A 27,017-nucleotide genomic window follows, 5' to 3' on the forward strand; every position below is an offset into this window, starting at 1 on the left:
CATTATTTTCAGATACTCATAAATACAGACCTTGTTTTCACATACCTAGTAAATTATGTTACATCTTGATGTCGACACTAGTAAAGAAAGGTTACTTCTGTGTATTTATCTTTCACTGAAGAAAGAAACGAAATTTCAGTAGTCCAAATTAAGTCTCTTCTTTGTAACTTGCTCTTGCTTTTTTTTTTTTTAAACCTCTCTTGTAATTTGCTACTTCCAGGGTAGAGATTTGCAGTCTTATTTTGTTGTAATAAAAGAGTGTCCTTTTTGTTTGGATGCTCTGGATCTATCACTTTCCCTTTTGCTAACAAATAGAGCGGGACTAAGAAGCCCTGTGACAAGTCTTCACCAGGAGGAATCGGGTGCCCTGGAAAGAAGCCTACCTGGTGTCTGCTTTTGTTGCAGAATGAGACTCTGGAAACATGCCGGAATAGTCTTTGGAGGGACTTTAGTCCTTTTTCCCGTCCCTATACTCCACATGAAGAGGATTAGGATGCTGGGGATAGGTCAGAAAGGGTCCCATGTGTGTGAGAGGACAGGCTTTGCCCCTGAGAAAGATGAGAAGAATGCGTTGTTCTCAGGGCAGGAGGCACAGCACCTCTGCTAAAGGAAGAGCGGGGAGGAAATGGCCCAGCCAGACTTGGGAAGCTTAAGACCTATCTTCTGTGAGCAGCCTCCAGAAGGGAAAGGAGAAAAGCATGCAACTTTTTATGGGGCCTCATTTTGAAACCAAAGCAAAAGGACTTATTTTTCCAGGTTCTTGGACACTTGCTCATTTATGCAAACCTGAAATTGTCCTCGGGAGAAGTGAACTCTGCTGACCGTACTTTGCACAAAAGGCCACAAAAATCCGTGCAATATGAAACCAATAGAATTCTAAACGAATGACTTGGCATATTTATTTCAGAGTCACAAGATAGGTCAGTTTGTTGTTTGCCTCTGTAGCTTCTAGACCTTTCTGTTATGAATATGTACTAAGGAAAAGAAAACAGCAACATATACTGTTGAATATTGTATTTATTTTTATTTTTGTTTTTGAGACGGAGTCTTACTCTTGTTGCCCAGGCTGGAGTGCAATAGCACTATCTCGGCTCACTGCAACCTCTGCCTCCCGAATTCAAGCGATTCTCCTGCCTCAGCCTCCTGAGTAGCTGAGATTACAGGCACCCACCACCACACCCAGCTAATTTTTGTATTTTTAGTAGAGAGGGGGTTTCACCATGTTGGCCAGGCTGGTCTTGAACTCCTGACCTGAGGTGATCTGCCCGCCTCAGCCTCCCAAAGTGCTGGGATTACAGGCGTGAGACACTGCACCCTGCCTGAATATTTTATAGATGATGCTTTGTTAAAGGAATATCTAGACTTTTTAGTCTGTCCCTTTTGATTTTATGGAAAACACTTAAGTCCATGGGATTCCATTTGTTTTCTTCCCTGAATTCTTCCCTAGGAGTGTCCAGTTTTTGGGAAAGTTGATCCCCCTCTCCCAGAGTACAAGAAAATTCCACAAAGAACTTATGTTACATATTAGTTATTTGGAACTCAATACCAATAAATCCAACATGACCTGGCTAACTCTGGAAATCAGGCATACCTGCTGCCATCCTATCCTTGTGACTTGGGCTTAGTTAGGGGTAAAGAGGATTCCTGTTGTTTTTGAACAAGAGATAGTAGCTTTTTGTTTTGAAATCACTGATCCTCACACTGCAGGATCCAGTTTAAGCAAGTAAGCAGGGTGCAGTTTATAAAGATGCTTCCCTTTTTTAAGGGAAAAGGTACAGTTAAGAGGAGATGGGGTGACCAGTGCCAATTAATAGGTAGAGATTGTGTTTGCTATACTCCTAATACTGTGTTGACTTCTCTGGGGTATTGAGAAGAGTTACATATTGCCCTCAATGCTTATACCTCATCTGTGGATGTGACCAAAGGTGGTAACTGTATCATTTAGAATCAGTTTATGTGATGAAGCAGTTTAAAGGAGGGGAAGGCTGGTAAAGATGTGTGCAGTCAGTAAAGCCCAGGAGAACAGAATTTCCAGATCATCTTCCTCCAACAGGACTCAATGGTCTGGGGAGGAATGCAATTCAGATCAAGTTGTTGGCAGATCAGGCATGGGAATGCAGGTCTCCTGGGTGGGATTTGAAGGACACATTACATGGGACATTATGGAGGGATCTGATGAACCGGGATCAAATGAGAAGGGCCTAGGGGAGTGCATATGCCAATAAGAACAAAGAGTATATTCTTAATAAGAAGTTACATTTATTTTACTTATTTTTTATTTTTATGTATGTATTTATTTTTTTGAGATGGAGTTTCGCTCTTGTCGCACAGGCTGGAGTGCAATGCCGCGATCTCGGCTCACTGCAACCTCCGCTTCCCAGGTTCAAGTGCTTCTCCTGCCTCAGCCTCCCACAGGCACCTGCCACCACGCCTGGCTAATTTTTTTGTATTTTTAGTAGAGACAGGGTTTCACCATGTTGGCCAGGCTGGTGTTGAACTCCTGACCTCAGATGATCCACCCACCTTGGCCTCCCAAAGTGCTGGGATTACAGGGGTGAGCCACCACGCCCAGCCAGAAGTTACATTTATTACTATTAAGTTATTAGCACTTACATAGGCACTGTTCTGAGCACTTAATGTATACTTTCATTCTTCACTACAACTCTGTTACATAGATGCAACTATTATCACTCAATGACAGGAAACTGAGGCACACAGGAGCTATAGAAGCAACTTACTTAAGCCTACACAGACAATGGTGGAGCTCAGATTTGAACCCAGGCCTTTCGGCTCCAGAGTCTGTGCTTTTAACCATGCTGTGTGCCTGCTTCAGTAGATGAGAGAGGAGTCAGAGGGGTGTGACAAGCAAGAGAAGTTGTTGGGGAGAGAGGAAGTTCCAAGGTCAGGATTGCAGTGGAGCGGGTCCTAGAGATGTAGTGTTCATTTGATGGCCACACGAAGGAGTGGGTGGTATAGAGGACGGTGACAAGTCAACCTTATCAGGCAAGTCCTGGAACCAGGATGGTGAAAATAACAGTCCAGAGCCCTTACTCTGTGCTGGGCACTGGGAATAGAGCAGTGAAAAGGTAGACGAGGTCTCCGCTCCCATAGCACTTCTGTTTGTTCTAGTGATGGAGACAGATGGTAGGAAAGCCTTCCAGTAGAGGAGATAATTGTGGATCGTGGTACCTATTATGGAGGAATGAAGAGTGTGATGGAGGGATACTGGTCACGGCCCACATGATGTTGGGTGACCAGGGAAGGTGTCCCTGAAGAAGCGATGCTTGCCGGGCGCGGTGGCTCACGCTTGTAATCCCAGCACTTTGGGAGGCTGAGGCGGGCGGATCACGCGGTCAGGAGATCGAGACCACAGTGAAACGCTGTCTCTACTAAAAATACAAAAAAATTAGCCGGGCGTGGTGGCGGGCGCCTGTAGTCCCAGCTACTCGGAGAGGCTGAGGCAGGAGAATGGCGTGAACCTGGGAGGCGGAGCTTGCAGTGAGCCGAGATTGCACCACTGCACTCCAGCCTGGGCGACAGAGTGAGACTCCGTACAGACTTAATTCCTCCATAAAAGAAAGGAAGCCTTCTTGTCAAGGTTCTTGGGGGTTATACAGTGTTTCTCGTTCCTTTGGGACAATTTTTCTTTCTTTCTTTTTTTTTTGAGACAGAGTCTCACTCTGTCACCCAGCTGGAGTGCAGTGGCGTGATCTTGGCTTGCAACCTCTGCCTCCTGGGTTCAAGCGATTCTTCTGCCTCAGCCTCCTTAGTAGCTGGGATTACAGGCACCAACCACTGCACTGGGCTAATTTTTTATATTTTTGGCAGAGACGGGGTTTCACCATGTTGGCCAGGCTGGTCTCAAATTCCTGACCTCAAGTGATCCACCCGCCTTGGCCTCCCAAAGTGCTGGGATTACAGGCTAGGCCACCGCGCCCAGCTGGAACAATTTTTCATTAAAGAAGAGGATACATAGGGTAACTGCACATATTTTTATTTTTTAAATGAATAACTGAAAGCATTCCAGGTCTTAAGTTTCCAAGGCTAGGGAAAAAAGTGAAATTTTACTATATGATGTGCAAAATTCTTTTCTCTTTACAATTTGATGGCCCTATGACTTCCAGTTTTTTTTCCAATAAACTAGAGAAGACAATTTTCATTTCATACCTTGTATTATCTCCATGATACATATTGCAAAGCCATTTCTACCTTCCACGTAGAAAGTAATCCCGAGTGTTATACCCAAATCCAAGGCAGTTAAAAAAAAAAAAAAAGTTCAAATTATTTCTCCCTACCACTCAATTTAGCAATAGAAAATTCCAGGATAACTTTTTTCCATAAACGAACAGAACCAGCCCCTGAATTTCTTAAAAGCAGCAGCTTGGAACTCAGCCACAAGAAGTTTGAAAAGTGGCAAAAAATTTAATAATACCATTACCCTGAAATCCAATAAAGCCTGTTGGAGCTTAACATTTTCAAGAAATCAGACTATTTATGCTATTACCCCAGTACTGCTATAGTTTCCTATAAAGCCATAAATAATACACAATATAGTTCACCAGAAAACTAAGACTATCGTAAAAAAGGCCATAAGGAAGATACTGCCCATGAAGTATATCTCCATGGTACTTGCTACAGCAAGTTCACACAGAGGAGTTCATTTATTTTGAAAATTACATTTCCAAGTCCACAACCCCACAACTCATCACTTTGAACTGTGAACAACTTTTAATACAAGTTAGAGCTTTCTTTTCAAAGACTGTTTTCACACAAGATAAAAGTCATACTGAATATCAAGGACATGTATGAGGCTGTCACAATACCGAGGAAAAGGCTCATAACATCTGCGTCTTCATATCTGCTTCATTTAACAGTCCATTCAGCTTTAAGTAATAGAAAACCTACCTAACAGTGGATTCAACAAAAAGAAAGGAGTTGGAAGGCCCAGGGCTGCAGGTGTTGGCTTGAAAACAACTTCAGGGCAGGTATCTCTGAGGCTCTTGGACTTTCCTTCATGCTTGTCACCTCATGGTGACATGAAGGCTACTGTACATCCAGGCATCTTGTCATCATTCAAGGCAGAAAGAATGGGAAAGCAAGGAAGGGCACTGACAAGCTCACTTGTCAGGCTTTATAGAGACAATAAATGCTTTCCCAGCAACCTTGGCCCCATCCCAGTGGACTTATTCTCAGGTCTCACTGGCCAGAAGTAGGTCACAGGGCCACACTTGCTACAAGGAATGCTGGAAAATCAGGGTTCAGGATTGGTATATTGGCTTAATCATCACAATTTACTGTCGAGGCTGATCTCCACACCACCCTGAATTAAACTATGGCCCTATGAGCAACAATGGAACAGGATATGGGCATTGAGTGGGCAATTAATTGTGTCTCCATTTTGAGTCTCTATCATGGGAAGGAGAAAATCATCCAGTGAAGGGTTTTCTGCTGCCAATATCAAAAGCATCCACTACCTATAAAGTAACTGTTTTAAAAATTCCCATACCTATAATAACAAACAAATAAAAATTGCTTAATCTTATAAGTTCATATACCTTGGTTTTTCTCTATATATAAAGTATAAATGGGCAGTCAATGGCTAAAAGGTGGGTGTGAAGTCTTGTTGCTGTGAACTCTGGTCACAACTTGACCACTGAGAAGCTTTGAGGTGCAGATCGCCGTTCCCCAGGCAGAAAAGCCATGTTAGCCGTGATTCAAACCTTTAAGCTACCAGACGGGGGAGAAGCCTCCATGCTGCTCTCGCCACCTCCCTGCCCCTCCCTGATCAAACAGGCGCATCCATTTAGCACCCTAGATGCCCCGCACTTACTGAACCTTCAGTGGCTCCCCACTACTCTTAGGAAACAGCTGAAACTCCTTACCAAGGCCCTCCACTCTGATTTGACCAGGCCACCTCCTCCAACCTCATCTCCCACCAAGTCCCACCACACTTACTATGCTCTGGCCACCCTGGCTCCTTGCCATTCCTTTAACAGTCCATACCCCTTGGTCTGTAATGGGCTTTTCCCAGCTCTTCATATACTGGGCTTTCCCCATGCTTCAGATTGCAGCTCAGGCATCGCTTCTTTTTTTTTTTTTTTTTTGAGACGGAGTCTCGCTCTGTTGCCCAGGCTGGAGCGCAGTGGCGCAATCTCGGCTCACTGCAAGCTCCGCCTCCCGGGTTCACGCCATTCTCCTGCCTCAGCCTCTCCGAGTAGCTGGGACTACAGGCGCCCGCCACCACGCCCGGCTAATTTTTTTGTATTTTTAGTAGAGACGGCGTTTCACTGTGGTCTCGATCTCCTGACCGCGTGATCCGCCCGCCTCGGCCTCCCAAAGTGCTGGGATTACAAGCGTGAGCCACCATGCCCGGCCGAAGGCTTTTTAAGTCACTTGTTTCAACTACCTCATTTTACCGAGAGGAAAGGTTACTGCTTTAAGGTAGACCAGCCCAATCCCTTGGGCAGGTAGGAACAGGACCACAGAAACTGTTGGATATGTTAACATCCTCAGTGCTGTTGCTGGAATTCACGATGGCAGTATCTTATGTGGGATCAGTGCTTGATCTTGTCTACGAGAGCCGTGAGGGTTTGACAGACACTGATATGACACAGGGCATCCCAGGCAGAACAAATGGAAGAGGCTTGTGAGTGGGAGATGTTTAGTAGCTTCAGTATAGAGTGAGGCACTGGTGTGGTGCCCTGCTTGGGATCAGGTAGGAGAAGAACGGCTTATGTCCATGCAGATTAGGGACAAGTTGGGGTTAGTTTGACCCATTTGGGACAGAATATAGAGGGTCATAAGAGCCCATCAGTGAAGTGAGATTTTGTTTTGGCATGTACGTATGTATGTATGTATGTATGTATGTATGTATGTATTTTTGTACAGACAAGGTCTCGCTATGTTGCCCAGGCTGATCTCCAACTCCTGTCCTCAAGTGATCCTCCTTCCTCAGCCTCTAAACGTGCTGGGATTACAGGCATGACCTACCGTGCCTGGCCCAAGTGAGATTTTATTTGGTAACCAGTGAAAAGCTTTAAGAATATTCATATTGGTGACAGTTAACACTTACACAGCAATTACTGTGTGCCATCACCATTCTGAGTGCTTTACACACACTCTCCTATTTAATTCCCACAACAGACATTTGGTATAGATATTCTCATTATCTCCATTTTACAGTGGAGGAAACGGAGGTTAGCTGACTTAGCTAAAGAGACACTCAGAGGAAGCAGTGGAGATGGAATTCAAACCTGGGTGGCCCAGCCCCAGGGTCCTGGCTGTTGATAGCCTGGAGCGTGTATATGTGGTGGTGATAAAGGTGGTAGATGCTCTTAGGAAGGCAGCTCTGCGGGAGAGTACAGTTGGATTGGCATGAGGGCAGACAGTGATCAGAATATCGACTGTAGGCCTTTGAGACGGTTAATAAGAGCTTGGCCTAGAGGTGACCGTGGAAATGAAAGGATGAGAATTCACATGTTACTAGCTTCAGAGGATGGATTAGTGCCAGGTTTCTGACTGTCATGGGGCCAGGGAGGGATGGAGTCAGAAATGTCTGGAATATTGCTTGAATGTCCACCTAACCCAATTAGGGAAGTTGAGAGAAGATTTTGGTGGGAGAGTGATGATTTATTTTTACAGAGCCCTGTTTTCCTACTTTGTGACCAACTAGTGCAGTGGTTCTTAACCTGGGACTCTGGGGAAAACTGTCTAGAAAAGAGATGCATGTTAAATGTGTCCTAACAGATTTCTGTGAGTGTTTGGACTCTGCCAAGCTCACATGTTGTTTTAGCGTGGCCTTGGGCCCATAGAAGGTCTCCAGTGTTTTGAGGCAGTTTGTGGCTGAGACACTTAAAATTCTATGGTGGCTTGTCCTCTTCCCAGCTTAAAAATCTGTGGGTTTGAGCTCAGGAGGAGGGGATGGGTGTGGGTCTGCATTTTAGAGACCCGCCTTTGTTTTAGCTTCCCTGGTCCTGATTCCTGACTTCCGCTTTCCTTCCTGCCCTTAAGTTCTGTTGAGGAAAGCAGGAGACTGTAGCTGGAGATAGAGGAGGTCCTTGGTGTTTCTTTGTGAACTTGCATCCTGTGTTGAGGGAAACACCCTGTTCCTGGTGGCGGCCTCCGGGCTCAACTCTTCCTGCTGCTGCCTTTCTGAGAAATGTGACCCTGGCCAGGTATGTCTTCTTGGAGGCTTCTGAATGCAGTTCCCAACTGAAGGGCTGAGAAGGAACAGCAGGTTGTTCCAGGATAAGTAGCTGATACCTTTGTGGAAAAAAATCCTGACGTGGATAAGAGAACGTAGAGCTTGACAATTTGGACTTCTGTTTCATGACCATTTCTCCCTTTCTCTTCTCCTTCCATTCCTTCTCCCTCCCTCTTCCTTATTTCTTATTAGAAGAGTTGCTAATTGTGCATGGTTAGTAACTGTGACTATACCTATTTTTATCTTCGACTATGGTTTTCAGGCTTGATTTTCCAGGGAAAGGTAACATTGGCAAGTTGCAGGAGCATTGGTGACGTGTGGAATTTGTAGGAATGGCTACATAGGAAAGGTGAAGGGAACTGGAAGTCTTGGCTACCCCTGTCCTCCAACCCCTTAAAAGCCTCTGGAAAAGCAATATGCATGTGTGAATTTGAATCCTACTTCAGTCACCAGCAGAATGTCCATGCATGTGCCAGTTCCCTAATCTCTCATCTGTAAAATGGGGATGGTGATATTTACTTCTTTCCAAAGGGTGTTGTGACACACAAATGAGGCAGCATATGTGAAGGAATTCTAAGCATCTCTCTTATCTCCCTGTTCCCGTCTAATTAAAAGTTTCTGTATTGTACCTTGGAATGATCCCAGAAATACTAGGAGGGAGGGAGAATCTAAGTGCTATGTTAAATTGCTTTTTGTATGTTTATTCCATTTCTACATAGTAACCATGTGAGGTAAATATTTTTATTTTTTGAGAGGAGAGAACTGAGGTTCAGAGAGGTTTAAAACAAAATAGCTTCACCACCTGCTACATATGTGGCAGTTATTTACTATCTTGCTGCCTGTTACCACATCTATAAAATGAGGATAATAATAGTTTTCTCTCCATGGAGTGATTATAAGGATTGAAGTGGTTAATATATATGAAGTCTTAACATATAATGCCTGGTAAATGGTGTGATTGATATATTAGCAATTACAGGGTGAATGTCTCTTATACAAGATGTTTGGGACCAGAAGTATTTTGGGTTTCATATTTTTGTTTTTGGATTTTGCAGTATTTGCATTATACTTACCAGTTGAACATCCCAAACCCAAAACTCCAAAATCTGAAATGCTCCAAAATCTAAACTTTTGGAGCACTGACATGATGCTCAAAGGAAATGCTCATTGGAGCCTTTTGGATTTCAGATTTTTGGATTTGGGATGCTCAACTGGTGTTACTAAGAAAACTGCCAAATGCCTTCTAGGCCACTGTTTGGTGAAATCTGGATTGGCTCATATGTATAATACGTTGAAATGGGATTTCACTATAATTTTCTAAACTGAGAGTGGATTTGGTTTTTGTGCAGAAGGATTAAGGAAGTGATGTTAGACATATCACGAAAACTTAAAAGGATTTAGAGAATGTGGGGAAAACTTAAAAGGATTTAGAGATTGTGGGGAAAAGAGGAGAGATCTAGGGATAATTAGGAGGCAGGTCCAAAGGTAAGCTCTGTGTTGCTGCTGAGATGTGGTTGAAGAGAAACCATGACTTGGTTCCTTGGTTATGATACTTAACTTCTCTTGGAACCATCAGATCAGAGATAGATAAACTCAGCAAATGAGGTCTTTGGAGTCTCCATGTTACCAGCTTCATCCCACTTTCTACTTCCTGGAAGAGGCAGTGGAGTAGAATGTTAAACTAAGGATTCTGGGATCATTAGACCAGGATTGGAGCCTGGGCTCTGCTGCTTTTCAACGTCCCAATGTTATGCAAGTTTGTTAACCTTGCTACAGCTTGGTGGCCTTCTGTGTGAAACGAGGAGCATCATGGTGCCAACATTCTAGGATTTATGTGAGAAATAAAAGGGATCATGAACACTCTTTGTATTTAGCCCAAAGGAAGCCCTCAACAAATGTTAGATACTTAATATTACCTGGGGTCCTATCTCTGTGGGCTTTGGTTAGGCCCCATAAGCAGGCCACAAGTGGCAATATTTGGGGACAGTACCCTTTCTGTATAAATCCTGACTATGACAATAAAAGACTCATACCTCCTGTCCCTGTTTCAGTTAACAATCTCTGGCATAGAATCTTTGAGTTTCCTTTGAGATACTTTTATCTGCCTCTCTTTTCTCTCAAAAAGCATCTTAGAGCTTATAGGAGAACAGAAATGGAGTATCGAGTATCTTACAGTTGAAGGAGAACAGAAATTTTTTCATCTTCTACCTAGTTCAAAATCCCTCATTCCCCTTACTCCAATTTTTAATTTGCTGCACAGTGGGACCTTTGTATCTAGCAATGGAGCTATTTAAACAAAATTACATTATAAACCAAAAATTTTGCAATTCTGTTCTGTGCTATACAGAGATTTTCCTCTTTATCTCAACTGTTCTCACTACCAAGGGAGGCTAGGGGAATGAATGATGAGTTTCTCTAAGAAAGATTAACAGGTAACAAAATTGAACCAGGTTCCTCGGAATCACAGATCAAGAACACAAATCCCATGTGTCCTGACTCCCCACTCCAGTGCTCTTTCAGAAAGGCCATGTTACCCCTCAGCCTTCCTTCCCACCCCTGTGAATAGAGCCTGCCAGGGTGTTACATGCTGCCTGGGAAGCAGCTGCCCTTGGGACGGCTTCCCTTGCTGATGTAGACCTTACCAAATGACCTGCGTCAGCCTCATGGGGAACCGTGAAATCCTTTAAAAAACTCATGCATTCTACTTCAGAGGAAAAAAATCTTCCTTGGCCCATTTAGCAAGATCCTTTGCTCCATAGTTTCCTTTAATTATCTTGATTTTTTTTTTTTAAACTGGAGAAGACCATCTGCTTTATGAGGCAGTTCATCTCTTATGTTTTCTCTAATAGGTCTTTGAAGGCCCAGTTAAGCATATTAAGGCTTCATCTCATTCTTGTTTGGGATCGTTTTGTTTGGTGATTTTAAGTCACTGCCACTGGCATCTTTTGGTTGTATATTTGAGATACCTTGCAGTGTAGATTTTACGAAGAGATGTTATCTTTGTTCCATGAATTGCAGGCTCTGTGAGCCATTTTCCATGTAGTGCCAAACTATCACAACAGGATTCTTTGCTTTTTAAATTCTTTCCTCTTACTACAAGAAGTCCTATTAACATGTTTTCTGAGCTATAGAGTAAAATCTGTCAAATTATAGCATGGAAAGCAGATGGGTGGTTGCTGTCGTCCTTTTCACAAACTCTAAACCTAGTCTTTCTTAGTAAAACTCAGCTTTGTCCGCTTCTTTTACCCCAGAGTTTTCATTTACGAATAGAAGACATATGTGAGGGAGAGGGCACTTTTTTATTGTTTTTTTAAAGATATATGGTATCTATATACCCAGCTTCATGTACAAACCTTTTTTTTTCAAATTAAAAATCTTTGTCTCTGAATATAAAAATGTTTCATGCTCATTATAAAAAAAACTTAGAAAAATAGCAACTTGTAAAACATCAGAAGACTGTTTTCTAAATCCTGTCACCCAGAGATTACCACTATGAACATCTTGATGAACTATTCATTCCTTTAGCAGTGATTTCTTGAACATCTGCTATGTGCCAGGCACTAGGAATATACTAATGAATGAAACAGACATAGCCTCTGTCCTCATACAGGGAGCAAGAGAAAGACATTAAATAAATTATAGAGATTATATGAAATTTTATAAAAGTACAGAACACTAACAAAGTTAAATCCCATACAAACTATTTTTTAAGAAAGAAATAGAGTAAAATCCCTACTGACAATGAAAACATACCAGAAGACACGCTCAATTAAAAATGATTAAAACCGCCGGGCACAGTGGCTCACGCCTGTAATCCCAGCACTCTGGGAGGCTGAGGCTGGCGGATCATGAAGTCAGGAGATCGAGGCCATCCTGGCTAACACGGTGAAACCCCGTCTTTACTAAAAATACAAAAAATTAGCCGGGCTTGGTGGCGGGCGCCTGTAGTCCCAGCTACTTGGTAGGCTGAGGCAGGAGAATGGCGTGAACACGGGAGGCGGAGCTTGCAGTGAGCCGAGATCACGCCACTGCACTCCAGCCTGGGCGACAGAGCGAGACTCCATCTCAAAAAACAAAACAAAACAAAACAAAGATTAAAACCATAATATTCTATTTCAAAATAATTAAGAGATTATTACAAAATCATACAGGAGATGAAAGAACAGCGTAAGTCTGAATTAGCAAAACTCGGAGACAAGGAGACAGAACTCAAGAAAGAATTAGAAATTTAAAAAAAATCTTAGAAATAAATTTTAAATTGGAAGGAGTACAAAATCAACTAAATACTACAAATATTGCCCTAAGAGAAATAGAAGGTGAAAAGGAAGAAAAAGTTAAAAATCCAAAGGAAATGAAGAAAGAAGTAAAATTTGGGAAAAGTTGACAAATAATGAAGATAGACAAAGCAGATCCAACATACAGGTAATAGGAGAGGAGAAAAACAAAGCAAAGGGGTGGTGCAAATGATATATTTTAAGACAAGTTTTCTGGAAAAAAATTGAAACTACATTTTGAAAGAGAAAATCATGTATTTTAGAATATCACCTTAGAACAACCCATACCAAGATATTCTAATAAAACTACTGGGTTAAAAAGAAGAAAGAAAAAGAAAAAGTCCTTTGGGCATCTGGACAAAAAAGGGAAAAACAGTAATAGAGAATTAGATTGTTCTTAGACTTTTTGACAGAAACTCTTACACTGAAAGAAAAGTCATATCTAAGGTATGCAAAGGAAAGAAAATGTGAGCCAATATTTTTATATCTAGCAAAATTGACCTTCAGACATAAAGAACACAAACTTATGAACGTGCAAAAAAATCAGTGGAGGAAATATTGCTCCTCATGGGCTCCTCCCAAGGAACCTTCTACAGAGTGAGCTTCAAACAACAATAACTGGAAAGATGTCAGATGAGCTTGGGACATCTCAAGATAATAAATAGGTAACAAGGAAGCTATCAGAGATTATTAGGGCATGTCAAAATGACTTAGGAGCCAACTTGAAGAGGCTCCTACTGGCCAAAAATAAACTTGCAAATATGTTTAAATCCATGAGGTTATGATATGAAAAAAAAAAATGATTGGTTCTGCAGTATGAAAAAAAGGTTAATGGAGCACCATTTCATCATCTCGCAAGCAGTTAGGAAAGAATCAGCTTCTTTCTTACATGAAACTGTACCACTGGAAAACCAAGTGGTAGATGAAGGAAAGCATCTCCTAAAATGTTTCCACCCAGTAGATGAAAATGAAATTAAATAATTAGAATGTCACTATTTTCCAACCCCTGTGGATTTAGTGGATTTAGGCATTGAATAACAATGGCTGCTAACAGTAGAAATGAATGAAAACCAGATACCATGTGCTTCCTAATGAAAGATGATACCACCAGAGACTGAATTTCAATCTGTTCAAGCCTCTGAATCTAGCTCCAATTTGCAGGAAATTCAGAGGTTGGAGAAACAAGTTAAACATGCACCACCAAAATTCATACTGTGGAAACTCCATAACTCAGACAGCCCAGACTCTTTAACAAATAAATTGTAAGGAAAAGAAAAGGATAGAGGCGATATAGATTAAATGTAACTTAAAAGACATCAGAATTTTAAAAATAGACAACACTTATGCTGACTAGGATTGTACACTCGGGTAACAGAATCATAAAGAAATGCCAGGGACTGATTACCATAAATTCAAGAGTTTGTTTACTTTGGAGGAAGGGAAGGGCATGGAGGGCCTTCTAGGGTAACAAGCAAACGCTGTGTTTTGATTAAGATGGTAGTTATGAGTGTTTTCTTTATAGTAAGCTATGTATTTTGTGTGGTTTTCTTAATCTGCGTTTTATTTTACCATAAAAAGATTTTAAAATAATTTTATGAAAGAATGACACTATACGTACTGCCTTTCTCCCAACTTTTATTACGGGAAGTTTCAAACAGAAAAATTGAAAGCATTGTGTAGGGAAAGCCTATATACTCATCATACTGTTTTACAGTTAGTTTTTTTCATTTAGTGTTATTTAGTAAATATCTTTCTGTGCAATTAAATATAGAAGCATCCTCACTTTTAAGTGATGCATAGTATTCCATTGTAGGATGTGATCCTTTATTTAATCAGTTTCCTAATGATGGACATTTAACTTTTTTTTTTTTCTAATAGAAATAATGCTGCTTATTTGTCCTTATGATAAATACCTAAAATTTGCTTTGTCACAGCATATTCTAATATGCAAAGTATAAATGCTGATGTGCTGTAAATGAACAGTTAGCAGTAGAGACTAAAGATGCAGCCTGTATTAATCAAGACAGTCCTGTGTAACCTAGGGAGAACATAAACCTCAAAGAAAAAAATAAAAAATAGATTGCCCCCTGCAGGATCCTCACATAGCATTATACCTTTCTTGAATCAATTTAGGTTTCATCCCACAGCTCTTCTACAATCTCATTTGGTTGTTGTGGGTATAACTAGTGTATCATTTATGTATTGCCCCAATTAATGCTGCATAATGAAGCACCCCAAAATTCAGTGGCTTAAAGAATAGCCATTAGTATTTTTGGGATGGCTGAGTGGTTCTTCTCATAGTCTCTGCTGAGCTCACTCATGTGGCTGCAGTCAGCTGCAGGGGTAGTAGACAGATCTGCTGATCTTTGCAGTGTTCTTTCATGTGTTTGATGGTTGGCTGGCTTAGGGTGGTCAAAAATGGCCTTGGACCAAGAAGATTCAGCCGTGCCACCCAAGTCTCCCAACACCCTTCCAACAGGCCTAGGCATGTTCTTATGGCAGTAGCACAGATCCTGTCTTTTTCAGGGGAGCAGAAGTGGGTCATACATTCTGAGCTTCTGTGTCATCCCATTTGCTAACATCCAGTTGGCCAAAACAACACAGCTGAGACCAGAGCCAGGGGAAAGGGATTGCAAGGTTACACAGCAGAGGGAAAGGATGCAGAGACGCTGTTGATTGGGGTCATTAACTTAGTCCTCTATAGTTGTCCAATAGCATATTTTAAATTGGCACATCTTAGAAGCATTAAACATTGCAGTTATTTCTAAACTGCAGATGTTAATGCCTTTGGAATATGAAAGTTGGGGATCAGGCCGGACACGGTGGCTCACACCTGTAATCCTAGCACTTTGAGAGGCTGAGGCAGGCAGATCAGGAGATCAAGACCATCCTGGCCAACATGGTTGAAACCCGTCTCTACTAAAAATACAAAATTTAGCCAGGCATGGTGGTGCACACCTGTAGTCCCAGCTACTCAGGAGGCTGAGGCAGGAGAATCGGTTGAATGCAGGAGGCGGAGGCTGCAGTGAGCTGAGATCGCACCACTGCACTCCGGCCTGGGTGACAGAGTGAGACTGTCTCAAAAAAATTAAAAAAAGAAAGTTGGAGATCAGGTATATTTGTGGGGGAAGCACAAAGCTTTTGCTTCATTGAAAAAATTTGATTAAGTGTTATAAAGATAACTCTTAGATGGAAAAATCTACATTTAATGTTATATCTTGAAAATATTTCTTTTCCAGTTGTTGGTGTCCTCCCCTGGGATACATTTCAGAAAATAGGCTTTTTTTTCTGTCTGCGCATGTTTTTCTTTGTTTGATAGTGTTCTTGGAACTGGTTTTGAAATCTCACTTGGAGAACACAGAGTGGAGTAAGATAAAGAGCTAGGATCATAAATCAACGTCCTTAAGTATTTTTGCGAAAGATAAAGAAATTGGTGATAGGATTAGTTCTTGGACCTTTATTGTCACAACTTTTTTCTCTCTGCTTTAGACTATATAAGTGGTAAATTAAGGATCTCTCAAAGCTGTGATTTTTAACAGCAGGTATGCAGTGACCAGCTATGTGAATGGCAAAAAAATTATTACCAGTAATGGTTAATGTCCCAAAAATGTAAGAAATTCAAGTTTATTCCCATAGAGTACAATGTTATATGCCAATTCAGTGTGTACACTTCTGTGCAGAAATGAAAATATTGGAATAAAATTTTGCATTACATATACTTATTAAATACTCTTCATTATGCATGCATTACAAGACTATACACATTTTACTTGTTTAACGGAAACTGCGTGTATTGTACTAAGCAGGCAATTTAAAGGATTTTTTTTAAAGTAGTCGACTGTTGTTGTATTTTGCTTTATTTTCTGACTTTAAAACCCACCCCCAGGGTGAGTTAAAATTTCACACAGGTAGCCGGGCGTGGTGGCTCACACCTGTAATCCCAGCACTTTTTGAGGCTGAGGCGGGGGAATCACAAGGTCAGGAGATCAAGACCATCCTGGCTAACACGGTGAAACCCTGTCTCTACTAAAAATACAAAAAATTAGACGGGCGTGGTGGCGGGCGCCTATAGTCCCAGCTACTCGAGAGGCTGAGGCAGGAGAATGGCGTGAACTCGGGAGGCGGAGCTTGCAGTGAGCCGAGATTGCGACACTGCACTCCAGCCTGGGCGACAGAGCAAGACTCCGTCTCAAAAAAAAAAAAAAAAAAAAATCGCACATATTCTGGAGTATGCTTTATTTTGCTTTTCTCAGCTGCAAGCAACAAGAGGATTCAGGTTTTGCCTGCCAGCGGTTAAGAGGCCCCTTTGTTTTTAGTTGCCATGTATATGAGGATGTTGGACACAGACTTCAAAAGAACCCTAATAATGTGGTGAGAATTGTCTTGTGGTATTAATTAATTTAGGCTATTTGAGTCAACTTTGAGAGAAGAGTTCCAAAAAACACGGTGTAGCGATTTTGAGCCTCTTTTTTAGAGGTGAACAGCTGGTACCAGCTCCATCACTTGCCTCTGGTGCGATCTTTGGCATGTTACCTAACCCTCTGTGCTTCAGTTTCTTAATCTGTAAAACTGACAAAACAACCATATCGTTTTCACAGTGCACAATGCCTGGCACATAATAAGCATTCAATAAATGTTACATAGCATTAGTACTGGAAGGACCTGAGTCATCTGATAGAAGTACTTCGTTTTATAGATCTGGAAATAAGGCTTAGTTCTCCGGGGGAAAATGTTTAAAACCTTAAAGTAAGGGGGAATCGGTATGTTTTTGTAGATAGATCTAATCCTGGAATGCAATGTCTACTTTAAAAGTATCCATCACTAAAATAATCCTGTAGATTTTCGAGAGCAAGCATCTGCCGACAGTTTTTTTGACAGCCCTTCCTCTGCTTGGCAGGTTACAATGATGATTTCACTAATGTCAGAAAGACAATTTTCTATATAATTACAGTTTTTAGCTCCATTCTTGGACTCAGCCTACTATTTGTGAACGTTTTCACAAGAAATCAGGATAGGGCAGAGAAAGAATACAGAAGATGCGAACTACCAAAATTTATTGGGTACTTACTTATGCCAGGTATACAGAGATCTCCAGGACACTGCTTTTTGGTCCAAAAAGCTTACAGCCTAGTTGAGGTAACAAGTATGGGTAAGAAAAAAATTAACAACAGTAATAACAGCAGTGGGTATTTTTTTTTTTTTGAGACAAGGTCTCACAACTCGTCTCACAACTCACTGCAGCATTGAACTCCTGGGCTCAACCGATCCTCTTGCTTCAGCCTCCCAAGTAACTAGGACTACAGGCATGTGCCACCATGCCCGGTTAATTTTTAAATTTTTTGTGGAGATGGGGGTCTCACTATGTTGCCCAGGCTGGTCTTGAATTCTTGACCTCAAGCAATCCGCCTGCCTAGGCCTCTGAAAGTGCTGGGATTTACAAGCGTGGACCACTGCATCTGGCCTTAATTAGCACTTACTGAATGCTTAGGATGTGCTAGACGCTAAGCAAAACAAGCAGCCTATGATACCCCATTCTGTTGTCATAGTAACTGTCAGATTTATGGTAACCACAATTTACAGTCCAACAAGACAGTTGAATAGGCTTCCAGACATTAAGTATTGGTTCAAGATCATACATGATTTAAGTGTCAAATGAGTTAAGAGGAAGAGATAACTCTGGGCCAAGGTCATAATTTTCAAAGTTGGGGTTTGGGGGTGGCTAGAACTCCCACTAGGTGAGTGTGGAAGGGGCCCACTACTTGAATTTTTCAGGTGGAGACCAGGAATGATAACTGTCTTGTAGTCCTTAGGACCACCCTGTACAACAAAGATTGTCTTATTCTGCAAAGCTTTTAAATACCCTAGCAAAGATTCATGTAGTTAAATGCCATTTTTGTATAATTATCTGACCCTGGAAATTCTAAACATGGTTTTAATATACACTATGTATTCCAGAAGTGAAAACTCCTTCTCATTTAAAGACAAGTGTATTTAATATTTTTTGGAATATTCCAAAGAGTTGTTCAGCATTTTGCAATTGATGTTATTGGCAGCAGTGCAGATCACGTCTGAGTTGTCGATACAACACATACCTCTTTCAGTCTGCATTTATAGCTATTGCACTAACAATGCTTCTACACATAGGTGAGCATCTGATACCTGTTTATTGTGACTGCTGGAATAGTCATGCCTGAGAATTTGCTTATTGAAATGTTTCATTCCTTTTGTTCCCCCTTTTCTGGAATTTATGTGTTCAGATAGGTTATATTATCTGTGAATATCACTTTAGGATAATAAAGGGGTTATTATAAGCTATTTGTTATAGAAAGGGAGTGTTGGGTTTTATAGCATTGCATTGAGTTTCTAGGGAAGTAGCTATTTGAAGGTAAAGAGTATAAATGAGAGATTCTAGAATCAGTTGGGTCTTAGATTGTCAGTGGTTGAAAGAACTTAATTCTGGAGATTTTAGATAAGGTGGTGATTGTGACCAGAGCAGTGTTTATCTGGCATTGTAGATCTGCGATAGATCCGGGACAACGTATGGGGAGGAATTAGACTGGCTGTCAGGGGAGGAGTTGTGGGACTGTGCAGTACTGTTTTAAAAATGGGTTGGACAAAGAGCTAGGCACATTGAGAAGGAGGAATTGGTCAGACTTGTTTGCCAGTATTTGGGGAACATAGGTAAAATGGAATTGTTTGTCTGATTTTTATTTAAATCTTCCATTCCTCTTTAGAATTATTTAAAGGTACAGCATCTTTCACTGAATCAAATTACAAGAGGGCATTTTATTTATTTATTTATTTATTTATTTATTTATTTATCTGTTTGCTTAATGATGCTTTTGTGATTTGGGGTTGCAAGCTCTCTCTGTGGTCCTGTTGGATATTTATTGATCCCTAGTAGCATTATCATAAGGCATATCAGCATTAAGAATTTTCATTAACAGGACACGTGGAAACACTGCTAGAAGGAAACTATTGTTGCTAGACTGTTTCACTTAGGTAGCTTTATGCTTTGCCCCAAAATCACAACTGTATTCTCAGTGCAGAACTTGTAGTGGCCTGCCATTAGTCCCCAACAACTCTAAACTCTGTATGTTATTTTTATGGAAACAAGGGCTCTCCTCTCAATGCTGACAAAATCTCTAGCATTACAGCTGAGGTAGCATTTCCACCAGTCTTTGCTTTTATGGAAAAGTACATAATATTTTGATTAGGGTAAATTTTTTTGGTTTTTTTTTTTTTTTTAGACAGAGTCCTGCTCTGTCACCCAGGCTGGAGTGCAGTGGCGTGATCTCGGCTCACTGCAACCTCTGCCTCCCGGGTTCAAGCAATTCTCCTGCCTCAGCCTCCTGAGCAGCTGGGATTACAGGTGCGTGCAGCACACTGGCTAATTTTTGTATTTTTTGTGGAGATGGGGTTTCACCGTGTTGGCCAGGCTGGTCTTGAACTCTTAACCTCGTAATCCACCCGCCTCAGCCTCCCAAAGTGCTGGGGTTATAGGCATGAGCCATCGCACCCGGCCTAGGGTAAAGTTTTGAATTTGTCTACATTCTGTAGATCAGGGCTTCGCCAGTAGAAGTAGAATGCAAGCCACATAAGTAATTTAAAATTTTCTACTACCACGTTTTTTAAAAAGGTGAAATTATTTTTAACATGTTTTATTTAACCTAATATAACCAAAATATTATCGTTTAAACAGGCAATCAATATTTAAAAATTATTAGACATTTTACATTTTTTCCACGTCAAGTATTCACAATCAGCGTGCATTTTACACTCACAGCAATCAACTTGGATGCAATATTCATTGGAAATACTTGATCTGTACTTAAATTTCATAAAATTTAGAGTTGAAGAAGTAGACCCACCTACCTAAGAAGTTCCAAACCTACTTAAAATGTTTTCCAATAAGAGTCAAATATCAACTTATAAATCTGCATTTAAATTAATAAATTCAGTTGTCAGTTGCACTACCTTTTAAGTATTCAATAGCTTCTAGGTACTAGTAGGTAGGGACTGTATTGGACAGAACAGCTGTAAATTGTTCTTAAAAGCCATCATTTGTATAGTGTTTTCCTATTTTCCAAGTGCTGCTTTGATATCTTCTCAGGTTATTGTTTATGTAGAATTAGTCCATGCCCCTAAGTTCCTCTCAGAAACTGTTTAATTAGATGAGATTCATTCATCAAGGATATAAGTGCCTAGGGGAAAAAGTTCTGCATATTTGTACCTCATCCCCTGGGCCAGGAAATGCCTTGCACATTCTAGGTGTTTAATAAATATTTATCTACCTAAATCCTAGTTGGTCCTCAAATTGCACCTTAAATTTGACTTTCTCAGGAAAGCATTTCCTGACTCTCCAGTCTGGCCTGTGGTTTTTTTGTTGCATTTTCTCTTATACCTAAGTTATTTTCCTCTAGAACTTATTTATGATGTGAGTAACTTTGTGATTAATATCCATCTCCCTAACAACTAGGCTGTAAGTTCCACAAGAGGGTAAATGCGTTTTTACTCACTAAAGTATCCCCTGCTCCTAGCATAATGCATGACACATGGCAGGTATGGAGTAAATATGGGTCAGATAATAACTCAGGGCTATTTATAATAGGAAGTCATTAGCAGAATGTCTAATTCTTAACTTTATAGAAGTTGGAGTTTGTTTGGTCAGGGAAACAGGAATATTTTATTTTAAGGATTATATACACTAAAGACAGTCATCCCTCGGTATTTGAGGGGGATTGGTTCCAAGACTCTCTTCAGATACCAAAATCTGGGGATGCTCAAGCCCCTTAAGTAAAGTGGTGTAGTATTTGCATAGAATCTATGCAACATCCTCCTGTATACTTTTTATTTTTTAATATTTTTTAGAGATAGGGTCTCACTCTGTCATCGAGGCTGGAATGCGATGGTGCAATCATAGCTCACTGCAGCCTCAACCTCCTGGGCTCAAGTAATCCTCCCACCTCAGCCTCCTGAGTAGCTGGGATACAAGTGTGTGCCACCCCACCCAGCTAATTTTAGTATGTTTTGCAGAGACAGGGTCTCGCTGTGTTGCCCAGGCTGGTCTCAAACTCCTGGGCTCAGGTGGTCCTCCCACCTCCGTCTCCCAGTGTGCATGAGCCGCTGTACCTGCCCCTTCCGTATACCTTAAATCACCTCTAGATTACTGATAATACTTAATACAATATAAATGCTATGTAAATAGTTTTGCTGTACTGTATTGTTTAAGGAATAATAACAAGGAAAAAAAAGTCTGTACGTATTCAGTACAGATGCAGCCATCACAGGCCTAACTTTCTGATCCTCACGTGGTTGAATCCATGGATGCAGAACCCGAGGATACGGAGGGCCAACTGGTATGCAGATTCTTAGTTTTTGTTCAAGCCTTTTCAGAATGCTCACACTAGCATGCCTTTTTTTGACTTTCTCTCTACTGGTATTCATTTTCTTGAGTATCTATTACTTCATCTCTTTCTCCGCAAAGCATTTAAGGTGCACTGAAGACAAAAACTAAAATGTAAGAAAAGGGAAATGGAATTGTGAAATATGTTTAAGGAACTGAGCAGAAAGTTATAGGGCAAAGACAGGAGCACAGAGGAGGCATCACTTGCTGTTTCAGGACAGTTTAGAATAAACCCACCCTTTTAATTATACCAGAGTAATGAGCCTTACCCACAGTTTGTGAAAATATAATTAACAATGTATCTTGGTTCAGTAGACCAGGTTGTCAGGTCATTATCAGAATCACAAAGTTGGAAGTGATGCCCATCAAAGGTTGCTAGTTTGGAAAGGTTAGATTAGAATTTAGAGTGTTTACAAATATAAAGGTTTTTCAAGTTAAGTTGTACTTTAGAAAACCTCTAGCATTTGATTTTTTTCTTTTAACTTTTCATGGAACTGTAGTACGCATACAGAAATGTGCACATTAGAGTACAGCCTGATGAATTTCCACATCTCGATGAAAAAAACATGACATTCCCAGTGTCCCAGAAGCCACCCTCTTGCTTCTTCCCTACCCCACCACCAGTCATCCTGATATCAATCTGTTTTTCCTGTTTTTGTAATTCATATAAATAGAATCATACAGTATCTGTGTTTGACTTAATATAACATATTATCATTCTGAGTGACATTCCTGATAGCAACTCATTGAAAACAAGGTCTATTTTCAGTTTTCCTTATTATGTATTATTTTGGTAAACTGGCAGCTTACCAATGTTTCTAGATCTTTCTATTCCTTTAAGAAATTTTCCATGTAAATGCATGTGCAGGTGAGTATACACCTAGGTGTGTGTGCACATGTATTTATATGCGTACGCTTTTTAAAAATGTTACTCAAATTAGATCATGCTTTGCTATGCATATTATTCACCTCTTGGTTATGCATCTTAAAACCCTTTTTGGCCGGGTGTGGTGACTCACGCCTGTAATCCCAGCACTTTGGGAGGCCAAGGTGGGTGGATCACTTGAGGTCAGGAGTTCAAGACCAACCTGGTCAACATGGTGAAACCCCGATTTTACTAAAAATACAAAAATTAGCTGGGCGTGGTGATGCGTGCCTGTAATCCCAACTACTTGGGAGGCTGAAGCAGGAGAATAGCTTCAACCCGGGAGGTGGAGGTTGCAGTGAACCGAGATTGCGCTATTGCCCACCAGCCTGGGTGACAGAGCCAGACTCTGTCGCAAAAAACAAAACAAAACAAAAAACCAACAACCCCTTTTATATAGGCTCTTGTAGATCCACTTCATTTTTCCTAAGGGCAGCATGGTACTTCATTGTATGGATGTATTATCATCTAATGAACCAGCTGTGCACTGAGGAACGTCTAGGTGGTTACTGGTCTTTTGACTTTAGAAGAATAGAATCCACATGAGCTTGTCTGTGAAATAAATTATCAGAAGTGGAATTGCCAAGTAGTGGGATCCATGCATTCAAAACTTGCTCGGATACTTGTAAATGGCTCTCCAAAGAATTTTGCCAGCTTTTACTCTCACCAGCAAGGTTTGAAACTTCCTGTTTCCAGTGTCCTGTCCTTAGATTGTGGTATTATCTGGCTTATTAATCTTTCCAGTCTGATATAGGAAATCCAGTTAGACATTGTTATTTAAATTGGTATTTTCTTAAGTTTTGAGTGAAGCTAGTGATTTATGTTTATTCAACATTTGTGTTTCTCTTGGGACTTGTTTCTTTTCTTATTCTCCTACAGACTTGTTCATATTTTTCTTAATGGTTTCAAGGAACTCTTTCTATGTAAAGGAAATTAGCCCTTTTATGTCATCTGTGGTGGTAATTTTTTCTTCAGTCTGTTTTTTGCTTTTATTGTGTTTATAGTCACTTTTTTTCTAAACAGATGGTTTTAATTTTTACGTGGCAAAGTGTACCAATTTTTTTTTTCTGTAGTGGTGCTGAATTGTGTGTGTGTGTGTGTGTGTGTGTGTGGGTGTGTGTGTGTGTGTGTTTCATGAGAAAAAGCATTGGAAACTTGAGACAGAAAGGTAGGTTAGGCCTACCATGAAAAAAATCCTCAATAAATGTTTGTGAGAAATGTGGCTAAGTAGGAATTAAAGTTTCAATCAAAAGTGGTATAACCAACTATAAACAAACAAAAATTTGGACACTATCTGCCAAAATTTGTTTGGTATATGTAACAGCTTTTGGAGAGATTTTCACTGCTATGCTTTTCTTTCTTTTATGCTTTGTTATTTGGAGTTTTAATTTCTCAAATGATCCCTTTTTTTTAGATTTCGAATTATAACCTATTTCCTGCACCATTGCTGACGCCCGGTGATCCATGTCAGAAGTACTTACAGGTCAGATACATTTTCTCATATTTAAATGCAGAGAAGCAGTTGAATATTAAAACTTTAAAAAAAGATAATGTTTAATGTTAAACTTATGATTTGCTAAAATAACATGTTTTTTAATTTCATTGTTCTTCACTAATGTAATAGAAAAATGAATCTTTAAAATCAAGTAGAAGAGTTAGTTGGACTTAACCATATTTGTGTAATAATTGCATGAATACTTACATCATAATGTAAAAATATTTTAGTTGACTGTGACAGGAGCTTCAAACTGTCAAATTTTACCATCTAGCATTGTACATTACAGCCTGGATACTACTGAAGTGTGAACAAAGGAGTAGGTGTTGGTGTTGAGTCTCTCTTTTTACTTTTCTTTTTTTTTTTTTTTTTTGAGATGGAGTCTCGCTCTGTCGCCCAGGCTGGAGTGCAGTGGCGCAATCTCGGCTCACTGCAAGCTCCGCCTCCCGGGTTCACGCCATTCTCCTGCTTCAGCCTCTCCGAGTAGCTGGGACTACAGGCGCCCGCCACCACGCCCAGCTAAATTTTTTTTTTTATTTTTTAGTAGAGACGGGGTTTCACTGTGGTCTCGATCTCCTGACCTCGTGATCCGCCCGCCTCGGCCTCCCAAAGTGCTGGGATTACAAGCGTGAGCCACCGCGCCCGGCCCTCTGGTGTTGAGTCTCTCAATCTGCATCTTGTTAATAGCTTGTAGAGTTTGCTTAGACAGAAACCCCCCCGCCCCCAATACTGAATGTATTCTCCTTGGGTCTAATCAGCAGATTAATTTCAGGCCTTAGGAAAACGACCTTAATTTTATTGTGCATCCCTTTTTTGGTCTCATGATAGATGCTAGTCTACACACAACGTGGTGTGGGATTTAATCCCTAGCCTCACAGTTACGTAATAAGGAAAAAGCAATTGCAGTAACATTTCATATTAAACATCATATAGGACTTCAAGTGACAGATAGATCTGGATAGATTTCATATTTATTAGGGCACATATTGCTCAGCAAGTTCTGAGTTTTTAAATAAGTAGATTTAAACCATTAGCAAATAGATACTAATGTCTCTAAATTTTAAACTTATTATTAAATATAATCAAGCTGTTTTCTCCTTTATATGACATTTTTCATGTTATATTTCAACAAAGAACTAAAATAAAACATAAGAAACACTAAGCTCAGTAGAGGTATATGAGAGGCAGCAAATATTCTTTTATAAAAAACAGCCAAAAACTATGACAAACTTGAGTTCACACAGGAAAATCAGTGTCTTAGAGCTGATTTTTAGAAGCCATCTAATCATAGTGTGATGATTTGGGGAGGGTATGGATTTTGTCAATACATATTTTGTCAATACATATTGAATAGATATATGAATTTTGGAAAAATCAAGATAAATACATATGTTCTTTAGAAAATAGATTTTAAATATTGAGAATAATTCCTTTAGGGATCTTTTAACTTTTAAAATCATATTTTTATGAGAGGTTATTAATAGATTATTATTATAGTCTTCAAGGTACACTAGTATGAAAACATTAAAATAAAGCTGGCAAGTGTATAAAATGATGTGTGTTCTCTAAGTGAAGGTGGACTAATCAAATAACTTCTAGAAATTTCCTGTTCTTGCTATATTTTGTTATGCTGATGTTTTCATTCTTCATGTGGGTGCTCAAACAGCTTTATTCTTTGGCGGTTATGTAAGATATACTGAAACAGTTATCTAGCCTGGTTTTTAAATAACAGCTACTACTCTCATGCATCGGTATGACATATAACACATTTTACAAGGAAAGAGGTATTCCTAGTTCAGTGGAAAATCCTATTCCAGCCATTTTTTCACTTGAAAATTCAAATGGCGACTGGTGAGAGAGGGTCTTGACTAATAAGTGGGGGAAGGTTTGCCTTCAGCTCCTTTTTCTAACTCTAGGGAGCTGTGACTACAGGGACATCTTTTAAAAACAAACATGCCAGAATTTATTTATTTATTTATTTAAGTTTTTTTTGAGACAGAGTCTTGCTCTGACACCTAGGCTGGAGTACAGTGGCACAATCTTGGTTTACTGCAACCTTTGCCTCCCAGGTTCAAGCAGTTCTCCTGCCTCAGGCTCCTGAGTAACGGGGATTACAGGCATGTGCCATGATGCCCAGCTAATTTTTGTAATTTTAGTAAAGACAGGGTTTCACCATGTTGGCCAGGCTGGTCTTGAACTCCTGGCCTCAAGTGATCTGCCCACCTCGGCCTCTCAAAGTGCTAGGATTACAGGCGTGAGTCACCACGCCCTGCCAAACATACCAGAATTTATACCATTGTCTGCCTCTGAAATTCCTATTGACCCTTCAGGATTCAGCTCAGGAGTCCCTTCTGAGCAGACCTTAGCCCGTGATATCAAGTAATTACCCTGTGTTAAGGATCCTGTTATTGTTTAACATTTTTTCCCTTTCAGAATGGATTTGGGGCCCAGGTTATCAGTAACTCAAGAAAATATATGACATTTCTTTATAGCTCACCTACTTTTTTTTCACCTAAACCAATATTCTCAAGCTGGATCATCATCAGGCTTGCCCGTAAGTCTAGAGCTCTATTAAAAAAAGATTATCTTTGAAAGTCACTGAGGCTTTATTGAAGAATGGAAACAGCTTAGAAATTGAGCAGGGAAGAGAGCTAGGTGTGGTGGTGCATACCTGTAGCTCCAGCTACTTGGGAGTCTGAGGTGGCAGGAGGATC

At 40.4% G+C, this 27,017-nt stretch overlaps 1 protein-coding gene across 6 annotated transcripts in view; it reads left to right on the forward strand.

Annotated features, from left to right (window-relative positions):
* Positions 1-27,017, forward strand: part of APBB2 (amyloid beta precursor protein binding family B member 2) — a 405,965-nt gene that overhangs the window by 157,575 nt on the left and 221,373 nt on the right. For 5 of the 6 annotated variants that reach the window (XM_032136010.2, XM_032136011.2, XM_058429990.1 and 2 more), the window contains one exon: positions 24,223-24,291. In XM_032136010.2, the coding sequence (XP_031991901.1) occupies positions 24,273-24,291 (19 nt within the window). In that variant the 5' untranslated portion in view covers positions 24,223-24,272. Of the gene's footprint in view, positions 1-19,727; positions 19,850-24,222; positions 24,292-27,017 lie in introns of all 6 variants that reach the window. The other variant, XM_058429991.1, reaches the window with a different exon arrangement.

This window comes from Hylobates moloch, unplaced genomic scaffold, assembly GCF_009828535.3.
Source record: "Hylobates moloch isolate HMO894 unplaced genomic scaffold, HMol_V3 SCAFFOLD_17, whole genome shotgun sequence".
NCBI lineage: Eukaryota > Metazoa > Chordata > Mammalia > Primates > Hylobatidae > Hylobates > Hylobates moloch.